The 23,569-nt window shown below is 47.4% G+C and overlaps 1 protein-coding gene across 7 annotated transcripts in view; it reads left to right on the forward strand.

Annotated features, from left to right (window-relative positions):
- Positions 1-23,569, forward strand: part of HDAC4 (histone deacetylase 4) — a 180,141-nt gene that overhangs the window by 57,719 nt on the left and 98,853 nt on the right. For 5 of the 7 annotated variants that reach the window (XM_064717767.1, XM_064717770.1, XM_064717769.1 and 2 more), the window contains exons 1-2: positions 9,707-9,781; positions 15,835-15,906. In XM_064717767.1, coding sequence (XP_064573837.1) covers positions 9,727-9,781; positions 15,835-15,906 — 127 coding nt within the window. In that variant the 5' untranslated portion in view covers positions 9,707-9,726. Of the gene's footprint in view, positions 1-9,706; positions 9,782-15,834; positions 15,907-23,569 lie in introns of those variants that run through there. The other 2 variants (XM_064717773.1, XM_064717774.1) reach the window with 1 other exon arrangement.

Here is a 23,569-nt window from a genome sequence, read left to right on the forward strand (position 1 = left end):
CAGGAGCAGAGGGAACGGCCTCAGGCTGGGCCAGGGGAGCTTTAGGATATTGGAAATTAGGAGAAATTTCTTCCCTGAAAGGGTGATCAGGCACTCGACCAGGTTTCCCTGGGCAGTGATGGAGTCACCATGCCTGGGAGGGAGAAGGTGTGTGGATGTGGCACTTGGGGGCATGGTTTGGGGCCTGTTCTGAAAACCCCCATGTCTGTGCCCCCATCCTTTGCCTTTTTTGCTCTGCCCTTCCCCACTAGCTGAGGCACAGTGCAGGGCTGGTGTCCCCAGCACTCATGGCCATGGAGCTGCCTGTGCAGTCACAGCTCCATGTTCTGCAAAGCCCCTCCTACCCATGGGCTTGTCTGAGTAGAAATGAAGTGAATCAAGGAGAGAGCAGGCTGGAGGACACCAAAGAAACTCAAAACAGCCCCCCCAAACTCCCCTCTCTTCTACATCTCCTTCCAAGCATGGAGGGAATAATTCAAACTGTCTGAACTAATCTCTTACCCCACACATCTCTTTGGAGCTCCACTTAGCTCCAGATGATGGAATTTGTGGTGGTAATCACAATTTAAGAAGCAGTACAATAACCTGGCAGCCTGTTGATAGTTTGTTCTCTTCTTGGCACAGTACAGTTTTTAATTTCTTGGGGTGAAAAAATCAGCCATCCTTTCAAGACTTCAAGGTGCTGCTTCTGCTTCCTGCTGTGTTTTTGCAGGACATGGCACTTGGTCTGAGAGAACTGTGTGCACAGCATATCCCAAACTGCTGGAGAACTCTCCCATGCCCTGTTTTGTTGCCTGGTTTTTGGAAGGACAGGGGAAAGCAGGAGCAGCTGGTCCCTGGGTGATCCCCCTCTGGTGGGACAAAGCTCTGCTGATGGCTCTCACTTCTTTGGCTGCTTTGCTCAAAGCCTGTGGGTACTGTGAAGTCTCCTTTTCACAGGTAGAGATTCCCAAGAAAAGCTGAAACCCCCAAGCAGGACTAGGAAGATGTTTTTTAACCAGATGTATCCCATTTTCTTACTTTTTTTCACCTTTCCTAAAGTTGGTGCTGTCCATCCCTACTCATGGTAATTCCACATTCTCTGCCCTGGGAGCTGCCTCTTTTGCAGTCAGCTCTCAATTCCTTATCCTCTTTTTACCTTTCTGCTGGGTTTTGGTGGCTAACACTGATCAATGGATTTTATTGATGGTGGACAAGACAGATGGAGTTTGCATAGCAGGAGTATTCTAGGAAATAAAATTGCTAAAAGTAGAGGAGATGCTTCTGATCTGTAACAGTGTTGTACAAGCACATTGGTGTCTTGTGCTGGAAATGTCAAAAGGTGATTAAATATAAAATATTTTGGATCTCAGCCATTCATTATAAATGGCAGCTGAATTTGTTTTGAGGCAAAGTTATTCCAGACTGTGCATATGGCACTTGGGGATGTGGTTTAGTGGTGGAGTTGGCAGTGCAAGGGGAATGGTTGGGCTTGGTCTTAGAGGTTTTTCCAGCTTTAATGATTCCATGATTTGGTAGGAGACCAGTGACTGGCAGGGTGGCAGGTTGTCTTGGTTTGGAAAGCCAGGAGTCTGCTAAGGAAGGCAGGAGCCTCCCCTGAAATGGAGAATGTAAACCCTCCCCACCCCTCCCAATTGCTATAAATTTTAAGTTAAGGGGCTCTCAGGCAAAAATATGGGAGCAGGAAATAACAGTTCTTTAATAGGGAAGAAAATAAAAGGATAAAATAAACAATACAGTACACTAGAACAACAGTGACAGAGTCAGAACCCAACCTGACACCCTGTGGGTCAGGCTGTCGCTGGCAGTCCCATTGGAAATGTGGCTGCAGCCCTCCTGCAGTGTCAGGGGTGGTTCTGTTGGAGCAGGGGGATCTGTAGAGAAGGATGGATTCTTCCTCTGAAGATGCAGTGGAAGGAGAGGCAGCTGCTGTTCCTCTGGGGAATCCCGTGGAGAAAGCCGTGCTGGTGTCTCACAAACCTCTGGATTATATCTGGGTAGCAATGCTTGGCTCCTCCCTCTGGGCTCACATCTCCCAATGGGATGTTCTAGTTCTTATCAGCCATGCAGTGACATTCAATAGTCTGTTATCAGCAGTGTCCCCTCCCAGGGAGGTGTGAATGTGGTCACTCAGAGAGAGAGATAAAGCAAACTGCCCACTTGGCAAAGGTAATCTGCCATACAGATGGGAATGGAAAACATCTTCCCTTGCAATCTTCAACACAGGTCTGGGGTAGGAGGTGTGGAAAAGTGGCTTGGGGGGAATGCTGCCATTCCTTGAACTCAGCATTTTCTCTTGGTGCCCATTCTTTTCCATGTTAAAAATGAGACACATCAGATGGGGGAATTTGGGCACGAGTGTTCTGTGGCACTGAAGGGCATTTAGGGCTGAGGAAGCCAAAGTTTGTGGTACCTTCACGAGCCAAGGAATACAAATGTCTGAGGAGGATCATTGTTATCCAGAGCTGGTCATCCTCATCCAAGAGCCTGTTTCTGCTCTCATATGGTCCCATAAGATGGGAGTGCTGGCAAATCACAGAATCATGGGATGGTTTTGGTTGGGAGAGATCTTAAAACTCATCCAGGTCCACCATCTTCCACTATTCCATGTGGCTCCAAGCTCCAGTATCTAACCTAGCCTTGGACACTTGCAGGGATCCAGGGGCAGCCACAGCTGCTCTGGGCACCCTGTGCCAGGGCCTGCCCACCCTGCCAGGGAACAATTCCCAATTCCCAATATCCCATCCATCCCTGTCCTCTGGCAGTGGGAAGCCATTCCCTGTGTCCTGTCCCTCCAAGCCTTGTTAAAATCCAGAGCTTTGGGGTTTGTGCCTGTGTTGTAAGTGGTGGATGTGCTAGGATCAGCGTGCCTGCCTCCCTCTGGGGGCTGGATGGGAGAGGAAGATCTGCTCCAGGCTGGGCTTCCCACAGCCTGGGAACACACTGAGGCTCTGTGTGGAGCTGAGACAGCTGGGTGGAAGGGATCCACATAAATCAAGATACCAGGAAAACAAGCACAGCATCTGCAGCACAAAGGGAAGGCAGAAGCATGAGGCTGGATATGTGGTTGGGACACTTTTGGAAGTGCCTGGCTTTCCTTCCTTCAGTTGGAAATCCAGCTGCTGGGCTGCATTTTTTTTCCCTGCTGCATTCTTCATTTGGAGCATTGTTTGTGCTACCCTTGAACAGTGACTGCCGAAGCTTCTTCACTTGTGTGGGCAGCCCTGGAAGTCTGTTTTCCATCTTTCAGAAGATTCCAGCTAGTTAGGGTTCCTTTGTCAATCAATTTTCTCTTGTTTACCAGGGTATTAGGAGGCTGGAATAGAAGCAGTGTGTGTTTTGCCTTAGGAAACATCAGCAGCCCAGTCACCATTCCAGAAATTCCACTCAACTCTTTTTTTTTTTCCCATCTGTAGCAAAGCTCACAAGGATTGTGAACGCTGTAAATGTAAATCTGAAAAGGTCAAACCTCATGTATGCTGGAGACAGGAGTAGAGGACGACAGCAATGCAGGGGTACAGTGAATTTCAAACTGTGGCTTGAGAACAAGATGTTCAAAAAAACCTGTCCAAGGACATGCCTTGGGTATCGAGGAGGAGTTTGAGGGAAAGCAGTGAGGATTTATTTGTGTTACTCGGTGGCTTCTTAACATGCAGCAGAGAGGGATCAAACCACAGGGTGAGGCTGGAGATGAGGAAAAGGTTCTTCCCCCAGAGGGTGCTGGCACTGCCCAGGCTCCCCAGGGAATGGGCACAGCCCCAGGCTGCCAGAGCTCTGTGAGCATTTGAACAACGTTCTCAGGGATGCACACATGGGATTGTTGGGTGTCTGTGCAGGGCCAGGACTCCATGGTCCTTGTGGGTTCCTTTCAGGATGTCCCCTGGCTCTTTGAAAGGCTTTGGATTGGAGGAGTCCTTGTGCGGCGCTGCAGCTCTGCCTTGCTGCATTTCCAATCCCAGGAGTGAACACCCGTACCCAGCGCCGAGGGAATCTTATCTGCATTGACAAATGTCAAGTGTTTTCAGCTGCTCCTTTGCTCGTGCTGCACAAAGGATGAACGATTCCTGCTGGCTGGGGATTGAAATGTGGGCCAGGATTGATTTTTTTGGGGGAGGCCATTGATTGGCACTGCTGGCTTGATGGGAATGTCAGCACGGCAGTGCCTCCGGCCAGCAAAAGGCACAGGGGATGGGTTCTCCATCAGTGGCTGGAGGAAGGCAACCCAGAAGTAGCTGTTGGTGTAAAACACTGAAGGATGCAGTCAAAACTAATGGAGGTATTTGCTGTTTAGCAAATTTGTAGTCACTGTGGTTTCTTATTTTAAACAACATCCAGATAGGATAATATGTTCAGGCTCACAATGTGCACTGGTTCTAGGGAATGAGAAAACGGAGCCTCCTTTTCTCCAGGTCCAGCACATTTGAGTTTATTATGTGGAACCCATATTCCCTATTTGCTGGTCATATTTTCAATGTTTTTCCCCTCCCATGATAAGCAGGGACCTCTTGGCTGCTGAAGCTCTAAAGGAATTCTGATGGATTTCTGGGAGGTGCCAGCAGAATTTTGGTTGGGGCACACAGAGGGCTATGGAAGGCATGGCTTTAAGGCGAGAAATGGGAGATAAATAACTGCAGATTAAGAAAAAAAGCCCTGAAAACAAAACCCAAAATCATCCCTTTTTTGCCTGACTGCTTCTGAGTAAATGGTGCCTTAAGGAGTAACTGAAGCAGTAAACCCAAGTATCTTAATTTACACTTTTCTACTTGCAGTGATGAAGCAAAACCCAACATAATGACACAGAAATGAGTTCAAATTTGAACTGGAGCAATCTGGGCTAGAGGAAGGTGTCCCTGCCCATGGCAGGGAGGTTGGAACTGGATGAGCTTTCATGTCCCTCCCAACCCAAACCACCTACTCACAATTACATCTGGAGACTGCGGCTGAGTGCTTTTTAGAACACCAATTTCCTTTTGTAACACACAAAAAGTATTTCATCATGCTGATTGTTCACTCAGAGGGATCCTCAGGGACTCAGAGGTCCCCTGGGTGTTGCAGCTCCTGAGATTCCCGATTCCCTGTGAAGGCTGTCTCCAGTCAGACCTGGAGCAATCCACTTGTGGAAGTGCAGCCCATGAGGAGGTTTGGTGCTGTGCAGCCCCCTGTGAAGGCTGCACATTGGGGTTAAAAGTTCTATGCCCTAAAGGAACAGACAACAATGCTCATTAAAATGCTTTTCAGTTCGTTTTCTCCTCTTTGTCACATTATTTTGAACATCAAGTCCAGCGTTGAGGCTGCACTCAGATATGGTTGGACTCAATGATCTTGGAGGGTCTTTCCAACATTTTCTGCAATTCCATGATTTTGGGTTGGCCTTGTGTTAAGACAGACTTGCTTCTCCTTGTCTTGGAAACAGGAGTTGCTCCTTTACACACCAGGAATTGGAAATATCCATTTTCAAAATGTGCCGTTCTCGTGTTACTGTGTTTAATGCAATCTAAAATGCTTTTACTAAAGCAAATCCATATTACTGGAATTATCTACTATTACTAGATTAGATCGCCATGGAATAATGATCCATTGTGGTAAGGCAAGCCCATTATGCATTGCAGGAGCATTTCAGCTGCTGTGAACCCCTTATGTGCCATAGAACCAGAATAAAGGGAATTTTTGAGCGTGAGGGAGTTGGGGATTGTGCCTTTCTGGTGGCAGTGGTGAGATTTTCCTCTCTTGGAGCTTTCTGCTGCTTTCCATCATCATCAAAGGAGGTGCTGAGGGTGGGCGCTGGGAGCTGTCCTCTGGGGTGGGATTTGGTGGTCTCCATCCAGAGTTCTCTGTAGAAAGTGTCCAGCTTCTTCATGGCTCTAGTTTCAGGGCAGTAATTCCCACAGAAATGCTTAGTTTGTGTATTTTACAGTAAAACAGTCCTTTTGATGAATGACTCCATGTTCTTATCTTTAGTTAAAAGTCACCCTTGGTGCTTGGAACTTTTGAGGGGTTTGTTTCTTTTGAGGGTGAAGAGCCAATGGTGAAGTTTGGATTATGGTTGCTCTGGAGATGACTGGTTTTAACTGCATGATCAGTTTAATTGCTGTTTGTGTACTTCCTTGATGATTTTGATTTTGACCAAGCACTATCTCCAGTTTTGTTTTGAGCACCCTGAATTAGCATGTTGGGACAGGATTCTGATTTCTGGGTGCCAGTAGTTTTTGGTCCAAACTTTGTGCTCAGAATTACTCAATTTTTATGTGCACCTGCTTGAAATCTGAGCAAAGCAAGGAGAAAACTTGTCCTCCTCCCTTTTTGAGAGTGAGAGTGGCATTCAGACATGACATTGTTGTCTCTAGCGAGCGTGGGGTGACTTGCAGTTCAGGCTGCTCGTGAGCACGGTCATGTGGTATTTTCTGGGGTCCCCTGTGGTAGGAAGGAATTAATTTGACTCTATATATTCCATATATATTCTATATATATTCTATAAATATTCTGTATATATTCTATATGTATTCTTAGAAGGCTAATTTATTGTTTTATGATATTATATTATATTAAAGGATGCTATGCTAAAACTATACTAAAGAATAGAGAAAGGATACTTAGAGAAGGCTACAAAGAATGATAATGAATCTCGAGGCTCTCTCCAGAGTCTCACACAGCCTGACTGTGATTGGTCATTATGTTAAAACAATTCACATGAAACCAATCCTACCTGTTGGATAAACAATGTCCAAACCACATTCCAAAGCAGCAAAACACAGGAGAAGCAAACGAGATAATATTGTTTTCCTTTTTCTCGGAGGCCTCTCAGCTTCCCAGGAGAAGAATCCTGGGCAAAGAGGATTTTTTTAGAAAATATGATGGTGACAGGGTCAGCTGGTCTGTGATCCTTAAAAGGTTGGACCAAAAGGATTTTTTCCTGCTGAGCCACAGATGTTCTGCTGTTACAGGCTTGGATGTGATATTGCATGTGAAGATGAGTTTTCTATCGTGAAAGATGGTGGGTGTAGCAGAAAGGGTGATGGAGCACTGGGAAGGGTTGGGGCTGAAAGCCTTTGGAGCCTGACAGCCACTGCTCCATCAAACCCAAGGCCTCATCTGTTTGCTGACCATCCTGTTTCCATGTCTCCACATTTATTTTCCTCAATGAAAAATCCCCCCTTTTTTCCCTCTGCTCTTTCCAGTTCTACCATGTGCTCAGGCAGCTCCCAAGGCCAGAAGGCATCTGCTTAGTCCTGAAATCCTGCATGGTTCCCGTTGCCAGCAGTGTCCAGGGAGGGCTCCAAGCCTCAGTTTCCTTTGCCTCAGTTCTCCCTGCAGTCTCTGCCGCATCCAGAAATTTTTCCTGGGTTAGCATGAGTGTAGTGGGTTGTTGAATAAGTGTCCTCATGTCCCTTTTCTGCACTGGAAAGGATCAGAACCTGCATTTGAAATAGTTCATGGAATCACAGAATCTCCAGAGCTGAAAGGGACCCACAAGGATCACAAAGCCCAACCCCACAGACACCAACAATCCCACCCTGTGCATCCCTGGGAATGGTGTTCAAACCCTCCTGGAGCTGTGCCCATTCCCTGGGGAGCCTGGGCAGTGCCAGCACCCTCTGGGGTAGGAACCTTTTCCTGAGATCCATCCTGAGCCTCCCCAGAACCATCACTTGTGTGGAACAGCCTTATTTACTCGTGTGCTAGCCAGGCATGGGGCTGAAAGGCAATCCATGCTCTGTGCTTCCCATCACATACAGCTTGTTCCCTTCTGGAAGGAGGGAAGCCTTTTCTTCCCATGGCATCTCATTAGCTTGAACATCATGTCCTGTGAGCGTGTGGGCAGGAGCTGGAGCCTCATTTGAAGCTGTGGAAGAGCCAGGCTATCTTTCAGCTGGATTTCTTCCTGACAGTTTATTCATCCAGAGAGAAGGGAAAATTAAGCAGGCTACTGAACCTTCTCTCCTGCCTTGAAAATGTGCTTTGCCTCTCTCCCACTGCTGACAATTGCAGATAATTTCAAGGTGTTTTTCCCACCCCCCCCTTTCCTTTGCTTCATTCTTGTACCAGCAATGAGTTGTGAAAAACCTGCTGGAACATTTGGATCAGAGGGGCATTCTGCCTGTGGGTTTGTGGCTCTCCAGCGGGGATGTGTGTGTGCTGAATAGCGGGTGATTGGGGAGCGGCTGGGTGCCAGCAGCACCTCTCCCCTGGATGCTGAGGGACTCCTGGGGAGTTGGCTTTTTTCACTGTGCTCAAGTTCACAGGACCTGTCTCAGCAGATTAAACACCTCGCTTTGATAGTGCTGATCTCCTGGAGAAACATTTAACTGGGAGGGTGGAATCCTGCCTTCATCCTGCTCGCCTCCCAAGAAGATGGGAAATTTTATCCACTTTTGTTAAAAGGCTGCGTTACAAGTTAAAACCAAAAGATGCCCAGCACCACACAAGGAGCAGGAACATTTTGCAGAATGGCTCTGGAAAGAGCCTGTTGGTTGAACATAATATTCCAGAGTGAAGTTAAATGCTTGGACTATGCTAATTTCTTGAGGACAGTCACCTTTTCAGATGGATTGCACCCTGCAGATGGTGGCAGATTGTGCCCTCCTCCACTCCTGCCAGGAGCGTGTGCTCACTGACAGAATCAAAGCAGCAAAAGGATGAAGCTCTCCAGAAGAGTTGATGAATCTCTTGCCTTTAAAATTGAAGTGCTTTGTGCCAGGGAAAATATCTATGAATATATTTATAGTCATGAACAGCGGAGTCTGGGCTCCTTCATTGCAAGTGGGAAAATTGCTGTTCCACCAAGTCTGTGAAAGTGGAATCTACTTTTAGATGCTTTGAAATGGGAGTCTGTTTTTTTTAATCTGGGTTTTAAAAATATCTGAAGTCCAAATTTTAGAAATCTCTACATAATTGACATGAAGATGATATATAGAGACAATCTAAGCTGGCAGGTGTTATGGAATCACAGAATCCAGAGGGGTGTGGGTGGGAAGGGACCTTAAAGCCCATCCAGTGCCACCCCCTGCCATGGCAGGGACACCTTCCACTATCCCAGGCTGCTCCAAGCCCCATCCAACCTGGCCTTGGGCACTGCCAGGGATCCAGGGTGGGCACCCTGTGCCAGGGCCTGCCCACCCTTGCAGGGAACAATTCCCAATATCCCATCCATCCCTGCCCTCTGGCAGTGGGAGCCATTCCCTGTGTCCTGTCCCTCCATCCCTTGTCCCCAGTCCCTCTCCAGCTCTCCTGGAGCCCCTTTAAGCCCTGGAAGTGGCTCTGAGCTCTCCCTGGAGCCTTCTCTTCCTCATCTCTCCCAGCCTGGCTCCAGAGCAGAGGGGCTCCAGCCCTTGTGATCAGGAACAGATAGATGGTGATGTTATCAGGAACAGGTAGATGGGGATGTTTTTCCTGCTGCCTGCTGTGATCCTGGTGGCTCTCTATGGCACAAGGCTGAGATAAGGGGGATGTGACGTGCTGATCCTGCAGGGAGCACCTTACCTGGCACTGATGTGACATCCTGCAGATCCCACCTGGAGTCCCGCAGTGCGTTGGGCTTTGCCCTGCACTGGGCAGGGGGAGCTGTCACCGCGCACAGGAGAGAGCCTGAAATAGAGCCGGCTCTGGGACACAGCCCCATGCATGCCTGGGAATGGCACCGGGGGCGGTGCCTGCCCGGGAAAGCAGAGCTCGGGCTGGGGCTGGCCCGGCGGAGCAGGCAGGGCTGGAGTGCGGCTCTGTCCCTCGGGAATGGTCAGGACTGTGCGCTGCCCCCGCAGCGCTGCCGGACCCCGCCGTGTGCCAGGTGCGTGGGGGCATTCCCTGGGTTCCCCTCCCTCCTGAGCCATCCCAGGGTGCCACGATTGATCTCTGGGTGTTGTTACCTTTAGGGGTGTGGAAGAAAAAGCTAGGATTTTTCAGATTTGAGTCCTGTTCATCCTCCCAGGGCTGCTGAGGGGATAGCCAGGATAGTTAGGAGTGTAGGGTTTAATGAGGGTGAGGTAGAGTAGTGAATTGGAGGGAGTTTTATGACAGTGGATAGGAGGAGGCTAATTTTACCTGGCTTTCTATAGTTGCTTCCTATGGGCCAAATGAGCTGATTTCAAAATCAGCTATGGTGAAATGGAGTGCAAACCAGCATTAAATACGTGGGGTTTTTTTCACTTGGAAGAAAAAAGGCACAAAAAAATGTTGCATACATTCTCTTCCTTTAAGGTGTTTTGTTTTTTCTTCCCTGCATTCTTTGTTGGGGGACACTGGGGGGTGGTTCTGGCTTTCCTTGCCCAAGGGGAAGAGAAGCAAATCTGGAATGGGCAGCTCCTTCTTGCTGTAGTGATGCCAGGGAGCCTTAACCTCTTTGATGGGTTACTCCGAGCCTCTGCTCACTTGCATTTGCATGTCAAGGATTATTTGATTCCCCTGCATTTCCAAAGTGACACATCTCCTCAGTTGTGTGAGGATGAAGTCATCGGAGTCTGCTGAGGAGGCTGAAGATTGTCATGTTTAGGAGGAGTTGCTTTATCCTCCCACTGCAGAGAATTAAGGAAAATAATGGCATAGGAAGTGGAACACAATGCTTCCAGGGTTTAGCATTTGAGAAGTGGTGTCTTGTCATTTGGATATCAGTCTGTCAACGCCTCGAGGACCACAGCTTCCTGTTTAAACGCTTCTTAGGTATTTTGGCTTCTAGGATAACTTCCTAGTAATAAATTAAATGTTGCTTTTTGTGTTAACAGCTGCTGAGCATTAGAGTCCCAGGAGGGTTTGGGTTGGAAGGGACCTTCAAGACCATGCAGTTCCTCTGCCATGGCCAGGGTGCCACTCACTGGATCAGGTTGCTCAGAGCTCCATCCAGCCTGGCCTTGAACTTTTTTATTTTTCCTTTTATGCTTTTACGTTGATGCTAACCTAACTGTGGCCTGCTGGATTTATCTTTGCAAGGTCCAGGGTAAGAGAGCAATAAATGATGTGCCTGGGTATCTTCAGGTCCTTGTGAGGTATTTGTGTGGATTCTAATGGAAAAGAAAGCTTGATCCCCATCCTGGTTCTCTCTAGCAAGGGTGGGCTCTTGGCTTTGGTGGAACTCCTCCACTGATTCTGGACTCTGGAATGTCTCTGGAGCAGTCAGGATTGTCAAGGGCATGAGGGGGGTTTGCTATTCCATATGTACCAGCCTCTTCCAGAACTGAGGAAGCCACCAGCCTGACCTACTTCCTACTGCATCCAAAGCAAGGAGTCAGAATGAAGGCAAATTAAAAATATATGTACATACACCTGCCCATCCTGGTGATGGTGATACATATATTGTATATGTACATATATTGTGCTGTCACCCAGTGGCAAGGCAAGGTGGATCACTTCAATAATAATCCTAATAATTAAAGAATTACCCCATATGAACAGGATTGAATTAATTTTCCTCTGAATGGGTGTTTTGATAACTCACACAGATCCATCCCTTTTTCACTTGTCTCCCCTCCTCCTGTCCCCCGTTCTGCCCCTGTGTGGCTGCAGTGTTTTTGATTTCACCATCCCCCTTTAAAGCAGGAGTAAATAGTGCTTCAAGGCTGGCTTTGCTGTTTGGAGTTCCAGGGGCTGGGTTTTTACAGCGCTCGCAGTCGGTTCCAGCTGAAGCCATAATTGGTATTTCGGCCTGAGAGCTGCTGTAAATCTCCGAGAAGGGAAGAGAAGGATGCTCTCATTTTGTTAGGCTGCCTCTCTTTCGGATGCAGAGTGCATCTTCCAGCTCTCTGGGCTAATTAAAATGCCATTACAGTACATGTGGTGCTACAATACAGTCTAGGGAGACTTCCAAAAATAGATCCTTGAGTGCAGACAAATTAGAGAGGAAATATGCACTGAGCATTTTCTCATAGGTTTAAAGAGAAATAATCCATTTGCTGTCCTAATTGCTTTCTTGTAAATGTTGAAAGATCTTTTTTTCCCCCCCTCTGTAAATTTCGAGTGAGCAGACAAATAAATAACGCATCCATGATAATTAGTGTTCTCATTACTAATATTGTAACTTGTCACACACGCTTGATATGCAAGTCAGGATGTTGCAGTGGCCTGTGCTGAACGGTCAGGGGTGGAGATTTTGTATTCCTCAGCCAGCCTGTTTTAGCTGCCTGCTATCCCAAGGCTCCAAGGGCAGCGCATGATCTGGTTTTTAAATTCAGCCAAACGCTCGAGCAGAGCCACCCACGGACCCTCCCCAGCTCCTGCCAGGAAGTAAAGCAGAGAAATCCTGTTTGCACATTGTCCTTCCCCCCAGCCCAGCTCGGGTACAACATGCAGGCTGCTTTTTATAGCCTGGTGTACTGTGGGTACTGAGAGCAGAGGGGAAAGAAACCCCACGTCCCTGTGCCTGGAGGAGATTCATGGAATTGCTGTGGGCTGACACGTGTCATGGAGACAGCCCAGAGCTGCTGGGCACTGCCAGGACCAGCCAGGAGCTCCTGTGTGCAAAGGGACGAGGCTTGTGCTGGCTTGTAGAATCCCAGAAGGATTTGGGACCTCAAAGCTCACCCTGTTCCACCCCCTGCCGCTGTCCCAGGCTGCTCCAAGCCCCATCCAGCCTGGCCTTGGGCACTGCCAGGGATCCAGGGTGGGCACCCTGTGCCAGGGCCTGCCCAGCCTCTGAGTAAATTCCCTGGTTGCTGCTGTGCAGTGAGGTGCTGTCCAGAATATTTATGAGCAAAGGAAACAGAAGTCGGTCGAGTGGTCTCAAACTCACAGAAAACTGCTCATCCTGAGGAAAATCTCTGGGCCACTCTGTTGTCTTCCCTCCGTGGAGAACAGGCTGATGCTGGCAAAACTAAGTTCTGCAGTCCCTTCATCTCATTTTAAAAAATCTTCTCTCTGAGGTTTCTCTGTGGTTGCCCACGATTCATGTTCAGGTGTTGAAGCTAAAGCTGTGGCCACCGAGGCTGCCATGTCACCTTGCACGTGCCCCTGGTGGCACATCCAGGAGGGAACTGGGATCCTCTGCATCCTCACTGAGTGCAGAGTGCTTGGTTTTGGACAGTCCTTTGGCTTTTCCTCCTCCTGCCCTTGCTTGGCCAGGTGTTTCCCATTTGTAGTTGCGCTTTTTTCTCTGTCATTATCACAGCAGGGAGGTTTTACTCCTTTGTCACTGCATCCCCCATTCTTTTTTTTTTTAGTTTTAATTCTGCATTTCAAGCTCCAAAGGGACAAATCTGAGTCAGTAATGCTGATTTTCTCTGCCTCTTGCTCCTGCCTTTCTCCCTGTCTCTCCTAAAGTTTTACTTCTACACCTCTGTAGAACTTCTCCTCTACTCTGGGTGTCCTTTAAAGATAATTTTTAGTTGCTCATTGCTATGCTCCAGGAATTCAGGTAGGCCAGGGTGATTTGCATCAGGCTGAAAGATCTGAATAAATGGAAAACTATTTAAATAACCTCTTCGTTCCCAGTTCTGCCCTGCATTTTAAAGCTCATCAGAGTTAATTATAGTCAGGCTGCTTGCAGTTTCTCTAAGACCTCACTGAATGTTTCAGCCTTCCATTTCTCTTCATTTCTTGTCTTTTTTAAGTGGAGAAGTTGTATTTCCCAGTCTTCATCTGGTTTGGTTTTGCCCTGGATGGTCTCAGAGGTCTTTTCCAGTCTTGACAATTCTCTGGTTCTGCTGCTTCATCTTTTCTGAGGGTTTTTATCTCTCATGTTTCTGGTTTATTCTGGACTGAACTTATAAATATTTTCCCTTTGTTTTGCTATTTTCAACTTCTTTAAAACCTGCAAACTCAGCTACTTCCAAACCTGTCCTGGCTATATTCTCTGAATAACTTAACTCTTTGGAACAGATTAAGATAAAAACCAAAGTGTTCAAGTTTCCATCAATGAATTATGGCTTCATCTTGTTAATTAATGACAAGAAATGCCCATCTGGAAACGAAGCTACACAAAATGTTCCCTGACTCGAGCCATGAATCAGCCAGGCTGGTGTCTGCTTCCCTCCAGGCTCCGTGGACAGAGCACTTTGTGGCAGAGTTTTGGGGAAATCATCAGACTGATTCACAGAGAACCAATTGGAGAGGATGGTTCCTTGCCAAATCTGTTTAGTAGCTCAGCACCAATTTGGCCAGCAGAGAGCTGGGGAATATTTTGTAGCTTGTCTGGGCTGTCTCAGTACTCAAACCAGGGCTTGTGGTTTGTGAGGAGAGTCAAACTCTGACTGCAAGTGCTCCAGCAGCTCCACATCCTTGTGCTGAGGCAGGACTCCAGAGATTTAGAACTTTATTTTATTTTATTTTATTTTATTTTATTTTATTTTATTTTATTTTATTTTATATTACTTTATTTTTATTTAATTTTAATTTAATTTAATTTAATTTTAATTTACTTTATTTTTATTTTATTTTTATTTTTTTACTTTATTTTTATTTTATTTTATTTTATTTTATTTCATTTCATTTTTATTTTATGGAGTGTTATTTGCACAGCAAAGACAGAACCTTGGTCTCTTGGATAGCTTGGTTTCGCTTCAAGTGTTTCAGGTGTCAGTGCTTTAGAAGATGTTCCTGAATGTTCTGCTGTGATTAATCTAATCCTCATTTTGAAACAAAGATTGGTTTATGGGTATGGGAGTTTTTTTAATGAGTGTAAAAATGAATGTACTTTATTTCTTACCATTAAACAAGTCTTAAAAATCCCCCAAATTGACCTGGATTTGTTTCACAGAGCACCCGGCTGCTGCTACAGGGCTCTGTTTTGTCTCCATGGGTTCTTCTCCTGTGAAGGAACATCTTTATCTGAAGCTGCCCAGCAGAGAAGCTGAGAATGCCCTGCTCCCCAGGAAAACTGGGAATTTTCCTGGGCTGTGCTCTCACTGACTCTGGAGTGCCTGATGGCTTGATTATATTTTAAATAGGGATGTTTTGCTCTTCCCTTTCTGTCTGGGTACGGTCACTGGAGGTGAACCCAGGCAAGACATGGAGAAGTCCCCAGAAAAACAGAGAAAGCAGGGAGAAGAAAACAAATATTAACATTTTTGTAGCACTGTCCTTTGCCTGAGAGAGATGGGGTGGCTTCTTTGATGTCTCCAGACAGGGTTTGGCTTGATCCTATCAGAGCTGCAGCACAGAAAGGGGTTGGAGGGGAAAAGTGAGACAGACTGGCAAAGGTGGAACAAATAGGTTTGAGATAAATTTTCTGTATCCCAGGGTTCGTAATTACACTGAAAACATAATTTAGCATTTTTTGCTTTGGCTTTTCTGGGAGGGGAATGGGTGACTAGAAACTCAGGTGTGGCAGTCTCCAACACTGGTTGTTCTGTTTAACTCTACCTGGATGCAAGATACAATCTTGGAAATATTTTAAATAGGGAACTGCTTCAGCAAGATGGATTTGTGCATCTCATTTACAAAGTATGTTTTTAATGCCTTTCTGAAATCTAAACTTATGCAAAATGGGGCTTGTTATGCATGTCTCTGCATTTTAATCTCCTGCAGTGATTTGTCAGTTTTCCTTAACATCTCCCTGGCATATTCCAGCCATTCCTCAACTTTGCTCCGTGGGGCTGCGTGTGTGTCTTAGCTCAGGAAGGAAGGCACAGTTGTCTCTGGTAAGGTCTGGGAGCTGACATGCCTATTTCCTCAGCCTGGGATCAGCACCACTTGTGGACTGAAAGACCAGGAAGCCCTGAGTGGAATTTGGGATAGAGTCTTCCTTTATTTTCTGCTGGGAATGTTCTCATTTCCATTGATTCCTTGTGTTTCTGCTCTGCATCGATAATTGGTTGCTGATTTTTTTTTTTTTTTTTCTGCTTGGAATGGCTAAAAATATCTCAGCTACTCAAAGTGTTGATGTGATTTTATTTTCTTTTTCCCTCCTCTTTCCAGATGGGCTTTCTGGCAGAGACCAGCCAGTGGAGCTGTTGAATCCACCTCGAGTGAACCACATGCCCAGCTCTGGTAAGGAAAAAAACCCTCCTATTAAAGCTCATTCCTGTTCTGGGGGGTGCAGGAAAAGGCTCTGCAGCTCTGCCTTGTGAGTAGGAGAGCAGAATGCAAATGCAGAGTGCTGGAACAGAGTCTGTTAGGACTTGCACACCTCTGCTTTCCCAGGCTGGGAGAGTGGGATTTGGGAAGGGAGCACAGCAGCCCTGGGAGTTTTGCAGGGGGCTGAGGGGAGCCCAGCCTGGCGGGAGATGCTTGGTTTGCCTTAGAAGGGAGAGGAGAACAAAGCAGCATCTGAAGGAGTCCCTTCCCAGCCCAGAGGGAGCTTTTGGAGCTGCTGCTCTCATCAGGGAGAGGGAGCAGGGAGCCGAGGCCGGGCTGATCAAAGCGTGTCACGCTGGGCTCTGGGCTGTTTGCTGTTCTGCCTCTCCTAATGATCCTGCCACGGCCTCTCCTGGGGCTTGTCCTCCTGCTCCTCATCCTGCCTGCTCCCTGCCCAGCTGGGAGAGCTCTTGGAGCTCAGGGCTGCAGCTCTACAAGTGATGGAAAGCAAAGTTCTGCTCCCAGTATGTGGAATTCTGAGGGGAACAATCTGCTGCTGGCTTTTCTGTTTCCCCCTTCTCTCTCCCTGGTACAAGCAGATATTTTTACCAGGGGTGATAGGATATAGCAAGCATTATCTACTCTTGCAGGGAGCAGCTCAGATCTTCCAAACCCCCAACTTTCCCTTCTCTGCTGCCTTCCAAAATGCCCTCAGGCCCTTTTCTATTAAGGATGAGATCCTGCAGAAGATCTGAGCTCTTCTGGTAATGCCAGTTGGAAAGATGTAAACGAAGTTTATTCAAAACAACTTCAGTACACTGGGAGGGGGAGAACAAAAGTGGGCTGTGACCTAACCTAGATTTTTGTGGACTTGAATGCCTGTTTGGAGAAGGAAACCTTCAAGGGGGTAGAGTTGTTGCACTGGGGGGAAAAAAGGAAGAGATGGTTGTTTACCAGGCACGGGCGTTTGGCTTTGGATGCTGAGAAATCCCTCTCCCCTCTGTGTGCTCCCAAACGTGTCTGTCAGGTAAGGGAGGTTCTATTTCCCTAACCCTCAGAGGGATTCTCATTTTCAAGTCACTGTGCTGGCCCAGGTCAACTTACAGGTTTTACTGTGCACCTCAGTGGTGAGCCAGGCTGGGTTTTGTGGCTCTGTGCATCACGGGCCAGCATTGTGGAGGGGATGGGTTTGAATCTTCTATCTCTTTATTTTGGGGGTGATTTTGTTTGCTGGTTAAGTCTAATGTTTCCTTTTGAGGTATTTCAGGCCAAAGGCTGGTGCTGGTTGAGGGCTTGAGGAACTTGTTGGGAGAGACTGTCCTGGCTGCTTCTCCCCAGGTGAAATGAGGCTGTTTGATGGAACCAAGCAGGATTTAGGGAATTCTTGCTGTTTGGACTCCATTTTGAGTATTTTTCATAACTCACCTCTGTGCTTTTGGGAGAACAATGAGGCAGAGATCCCTGGGGAGCTGTGCTGGTGTGGAGTGGGTGGGATGGGAGATGGGGCAGTGCCTCTTTGGCAAATGGTTCTCCCAGTAACTGAGCTGTGGGAATGGAATTCAGGCTGGGAGAGAGCTGGGGGTGCTCACCTGGAGAGGAGAAGGCTCCAGGGAGACCTCAGAGTCCCTGAAGGGGCTCCAGGAGAGCTGGAGAGGGACTGGGGAGAAGGGATGGAGGGACAGGACCCAGGGAATGGCTCCCACTGCCAGAGGGCAGGGATGGATGGGAGATTGGGAATTAGGAATTGTTCCCTGGCAGGGTGGGGAGGGGCTGGGATGGAATTCCCAGAGCAGCTGTGGCTGCCCCTGGATCCCTGGAAGTGCCCAAGGCCAGGCTGGACAGGGCTTGGAGCAGCCTGGGATAGTGGAAGGTGTCCCTGCCCATGGCAGGGGTGGAATGGAATAACCTTGAAGATCCCTGAGCCCATTCTGGGATTGCCATACCTGGCTTTTATCATTCTTGCCTTCAGGAGTTTGCTGCAGATCTTTGTGAGGGAAGAAAGGAGAAGTAGCACCAAGCATTGCTCTGGGAAAACAAGTTGTGTGTGGGATTGCCGGGTGGTGTTCCAAGGCTCAGGCACGACTGAAATAATGGTGTTAAAAACAGCAGAAGGGAAAATAAAACTGCTTGATTGTGTCTTGGAGTATTTTGTTTAAAACATTCTCCTGCCCTGGTCAGGGTAAGGCTGAATAAAACTTGAGTGGTCGATGAGCTTTTATGCTGGGTTTCTATTTCAGATAAAATCACTGCGGTGTGCTCGTAGGAAACCAAAATGTTTTTCTCTTCACCACGAACCAAGTGAAGGAGAGGTTTGACCCTTGTTAGTTGTTTTTCTCTGATGTGAAATGGTGAGAAAGTTCTAAAAATCCTCCCTGAAATGCAGAGCATTTCAACTCCAAACCAAGAACTGTTTACAGCAATTTTATGAAATGGTTTTTAGGAGTGAATTTGCGTGAATAGAACTGAGTTCAGTCTTCAGCAGTGAACATTACTTCTATTTTCTTTTCTGTATAAATGAAGGAGTAATTGGAGGAAGGGAAGCATTTTCTCTTTTCACAGACATATCACCTGTAATTGGTGCTCTGAATTTCTGAGGTGCTCACAGAGGTGCAAGGAGACCAAGCCCCCCCAGCCCACCCCCTGCCCTGGAGTGCAAAAATCATCCTGGGAGAGCTCTGCCTGCTCTGCCTCAGACTCCTGAGGATCACTGAGCCTTTGGCCCGGGGCAGGAAAAGGAATAAATTAACTTTATTGAGCAACCTTGCTTCCCTTAATTCTCTTTTAAATAATCAGAGCCTGGTGAGGCCCTGATACAGATTTCCCAGGGAAGCCGTGGCTGCCCCTGGATCCCTGGAAATGTCCAAGAGCAGGTTGGACAGGGCTTAGAGCCACCTGGGAGAATAGAAGGTGTCCCTGCCTTTGGAAAGGAGCTGGAAAGGGATGAGGTCCCTTCCAACACAGAGCATTAAGTGGAGATTTCAGCTCCCTGCTGCTTTTTCTCCATGCCAGATCTAGTTATTCACTCTCACTTCCACAGTCATTCACAAAAATAATAATGTTGATGTATGCAGGAATAAATGGTTTGTACAAGTCTCTGGACTAATATTGTCCCTTGGTTTTGCAGTCAGAGATTAATCTCTGTCTGTGAGGGAATAATGTGAGGTTTTGTCGTGCCCCAGAAGTAGCTACCCCTCAGAAAGGCTTTCCTTTAGTCTTAAAAATATCCTGATATATAATATGGAGCCCTGGAGGTGTCCAAGGCCAGGCTTGGAGCAGCCTGGGATAGTGGAAGTCCCTGCCCGTGTCCCTGCCCATGGCAGAGGGTGGCTTTGAGTCCCTTCCCACCCAGACCATTCCATGATTCCCAGGTAGCAGAGAAACTGCAGCTTAAAGACTTAGGAGTTAAAATCAGCTCAAGGTTCTATTTCCTGCAGTACTTATGATTTAGTAATATTTGTCTTTAATTTCCAGCCCTGAGCTAAATGGCCAAACCATGGCCCGTGCAGTGACAATCACAGGAGTGTTTCACCTGCTGGAGGAAAGCTCCAGAACCATTCCCCAGCAAGGAGAGCCCTGACAGCCCTTGAGCCAGCTCCCCCATTTCCACAGAGGATTTGCTGGATTGTTGTGCTGCTCTGAGAAGCCCTTTGCAGTCAGTAAATTTGGGGTGATTTATGCAGGAGAGGGGAGGGAGCTGCCACATCTAGAGCAGAGGAGCAGGGAAGTTCAAGCTTCAGAACCTCTTTTCTGGATTAATGATGTCCCCAGACTCATGTTCTGTTGGTCATGGGATAATTTAATGTCCTTCTAACTCTGCTTTAGCACTTTGTGCATGTGCAGAGCTGTATGGAAGAGGGATGAGTTTTTTGGCCATCTCTGTCTTATCTTCAGCATCCATATTCCACATGGAATTAAACTCCTCTTCTAGCCAAGCTGGCAATCAGAGAATCACAGACTTGTTTGGGTTGGAAAACACCTTAAAACCCATCTTGTTCCATGGGCAAGGACACCTTCCACTATCCCAGGTTGCTCCTAGCCCTGTCCAACCTGGAACTTCCAGGGATGGGCAGTCCTGAGCTGCCCTGATGCTGGAGCCCAGAATGTGAATATCCTGATCCCTGTGGGTTGGGAAGAGCAGGAGCCCACAGCTCCTCATCTCTGCTTTGTTGTCTTTTGTCTCAGAAAATGTATTTATCTGTCATGATTTATCTGTCTCCTTTCTTACCCATGAGGAAATGGTTATCAATTGGAAGAGCTGGCATGAATTATAAATGATTATCCCTCTTTTAACAGCTGAAAGCAGCACTTAAATGTGAAGCTCTTGAATGCAGCGCTGGTTTCCTGGATGAAAGGCAGGAAAGTTTGCTCTGCTGCAAGCCCCAACTTGCTGGTTTTTCTTTCTTCTGCCCTCACCTTGCTTGGTTCATTAATTCACACCGATCAGCTCTGGAATTCGCTGGATTCCCTTAGTCCTGACTCTTCTCCAAGTGTTTCTTTCAAAAATAAGAATTCTTACCGATTCCCTACCCACAGGAAAGGTTGTTTTGTGCTTTTGATTGATATAAAAGCAGGTGATGAAGGGAAGAGCCTTTGAATGCTGGAACTTTGTGAAGAAAGCTTAGGGAAGGAGGAGATGGCAGGACATGGAAGGGCTCCCTTGAATGGTTATCCAGGAATTTGTTCCCATTGCCTCTGGCTTTGCTAAAAATAACAGTACTGTGTGCTGAATGAAAAGTGATAAATGTTTCATGGAAATGGATCATGGATTGAGGCCTTCCTTGGGGAAAAAATTCCACGTGCCTCAGAGGGGATCTTGGAGGCCGTGTGTGTTTGCAGCCTGGGTGCTTTACCTGGGTTTGCAGCCTCAGAGGGGTAACTGGGGTGAAATCTCTGTTGTTTTGCTTTGATTTCATTCCAAGTCCCTTCACTTTTTGGAGGTAAGGCTCATCCTGGGTTTGCAGTGGAGCTGTGCTCCTCTTTCCCATCAGCTTGCCCGCACAGATGGTGCCAGCCCTGGCTGCAGGATGAGGATGGACAGCCCCATTATTCCCAGGGGCTGGCTTTGCTTTTGCTGCCTGCCCTTTCCATGGCTGTGCCCTGCACTGCAGAGCTCCCCAGGGAGCTTTCTGCCAAAATTAACTGGGCTGGTTTATTGCTGGAGGGGAAAGAGCAGCCACCTGCGCTCCCAGGATTTTAGGAATTCCTCTTGCAGCATGACACGCGTTTATCACGATCCTGGAGGCTCTTCCCCAGTGGATATTGATTTTCAGGGCTATATTTGGCTCTGCTTTTTTCTTCAGGCAGTGGAGGGAATATCAGGTGAATGTTTTGTGCAGCGATGCCTAAAATACAGCAGCAGTCTGCAGATACTTCCCTGGGGAATTGCTGATGGTTCATTAAAGAGACCTTTCCTTGTTGGATTCTCCTTCCTGGAAGTGTCCAAGGCCAGGTTGGATGGAATTGGAGCAGCCTGGGATAGTGGAAGGTGTCCCTGCCCATGGCAGGGGGTGGAATTGGATGGGATTTAAGGTCCCTTCCAACCCAAACCATTCCATGGTTCTGTGATTAAATATCTCCTCCTTTGGCTTAACTAATATCTTGTGATCTAAACCACTTAATCATCACTACTTTTCCATCTGTTTCTCATTCAAGGAATTGTGTCATATCAGATGATTCATTCATATTTGATTAGAGATTTCATTATAAGCTGGCCTGAAGTTTTTTTATGATCTAATGAAAGGCTTTGGAATCACTGATTTGGAACTGCAGTTGTAATATGCAGAATAAATCTACTGCACGTTTTCATGATACTTTTCCTGGGTACTTTTTAAAGCTCTGACAGTTCTTGCCAGTGAATTGTGTACATTGAATTTTTGAGAAAAGTTTCTGATGAAGTCCAGTGATCTTTTCCATTGGAGAGAAGAACTCCCAAGCTACTATAGGACTTCTCCAAGTTGCACTGAATGACCAGTGAAATTTAAGTCAAAACTTGTATTTTTTGATCCATTTATAATCCTGATTGTAGCCAGTCACACCTAATGATGTTAATGAAGCTCTTGAAGATCCTGAGTTGTCCTGTATGGGAAGTTTTTTATTTTCACTGAGGGCAGTCACCAACCACCTGTGTGCACATTGTTCCTCAGATTAAGTAAATTGCTATAATTTTTTTTTCAAAAAACAGAGGAATAGTGTATTTTTAGAAATATGGATGGGGCAGAGTTGGAGGTGTTTGCCAAGGAGTGCTGGGACTGGGATGACACAGATCTGGCCAGGCACAGGTGGGGATTTGTCTGTCCCTCCCTTTCTGAGCCCCTCCTCTGACAAGAGGAGTTTTGTTTGTTCCCTGGTGGCAGGAGGGGAATTTTTGAAAAAAGTTTCTGATGAAGTCCAAGGATCTTTGATCCATTTATAATCCTGCTTGTAGGCAGTCACACTCTAATGATATTAATGAAGATCCTGAGTTGTCCTGCTTAAGTGACATATGGGAAGCTTTTTATTTTCACTGAGGACACTCACCAACCACCTGTGTGCACATTGTTCCTCAGATTAAGTAAATTGCTACAGTTTTTTTTTTTTTTTTAAACAGAGGAATAGTGTAGTTTTAGAAATATGGATGGGGCAGAGTTGGAGGTGTTTGCCAAGGAGTGCTGGGACTGGGATGACACAGATCTGGCCAGGCACAGGTGGGGATTTGTCTGTCCCTCCCTTTCTGAGCAGGAAAGTGGGGATTTCTGTTTGTTCCCTGCTGGCAGGAGGGGCTGGGAGGAGCCCTGAGCCCAGCAGCAGCTTTGGGAAGGTGTTTGTGACGCACTGAGGGGCAGAGGGAGGGCAGCCAGCTCCTGCCTGTGCCCAGCCATGCTGGGAGCTGCTGTGCCTGTCACTTAGGGACATTAGGGTGCATCTGAGGGGTTCTGCTGAGCTGAGCAGCAGAGTTTTGCTGGTAAAACTCAGCTCAGAGAGTGGCAGGAGTTCCTTTCACACAGTGTGTGCTGCAAGAATTCCCTTCACACTGTGCTGCAGGCCTCGGGCAGGTTCCCCTCACCAAGGTGGCTGGAGGAGCCCTGGGCTCCAGCAGCACCTTGAGTGGATGGATCCCTGCAGGCCTCAGGAGTCACAGCATCCAGCAGCACCTTGAGTGGATGGATCCCTGCAGGCCTCAGGAGTCACAGCATCCAGCAGCACACTGAGTGGATGGATCCCTGCAGGCCTCAGGAATCACAGCATCCAGCAGCACTCTGAGTGGATGGATCCCTGCAGGCCTCAGGAGTCACAGCATCCAGCAGCACTCTGAGTGGATGGATCCCTGCAGGCCTCAGGAATCACAGCATCCAGCAGCACTCTGAGTGGATGGATCCCTGCAGGCCTCAGGAGTCACAGCATCCAGCAGCACTCTGAGTGGATGGATCCCTGCAGGCCTCAGGAGTCACAGCATCCAGCAGCACCTTGAGTGGATGGATCCCTGCAGGCCTCAGGAATCACAGCATCCAGCAGCACTCTGAGTGGATGGATCCCTGCAGGCCTCAGGAGTCACAGCATCCAGCAGCACCTTGAGTGGATGGATCCCTGCAGGCCTCAGGAATCACAGCATCCCAGGAGCCTTTGGGTTAGGAGAGATCTCAAAGCTCACCCCATCCCA

This window comes from Zonotrichia leucophrys, chromosome 7 (genome assembly GCF_028769735.1).
Source record: "Zonotrichia leucophrys gambelii isolate GWCS_2022_RI chromosome 7, RI_Zleu_2.0, whole genome shotgun sequence".
NCBI classification, from domain to species: domain Eukaryota; kingdom Metazoa; phylum Chordata; class Aves; order Passeriformes; family Passerellidae; genus Zonotrichia; species Zonotrichia leucophrys.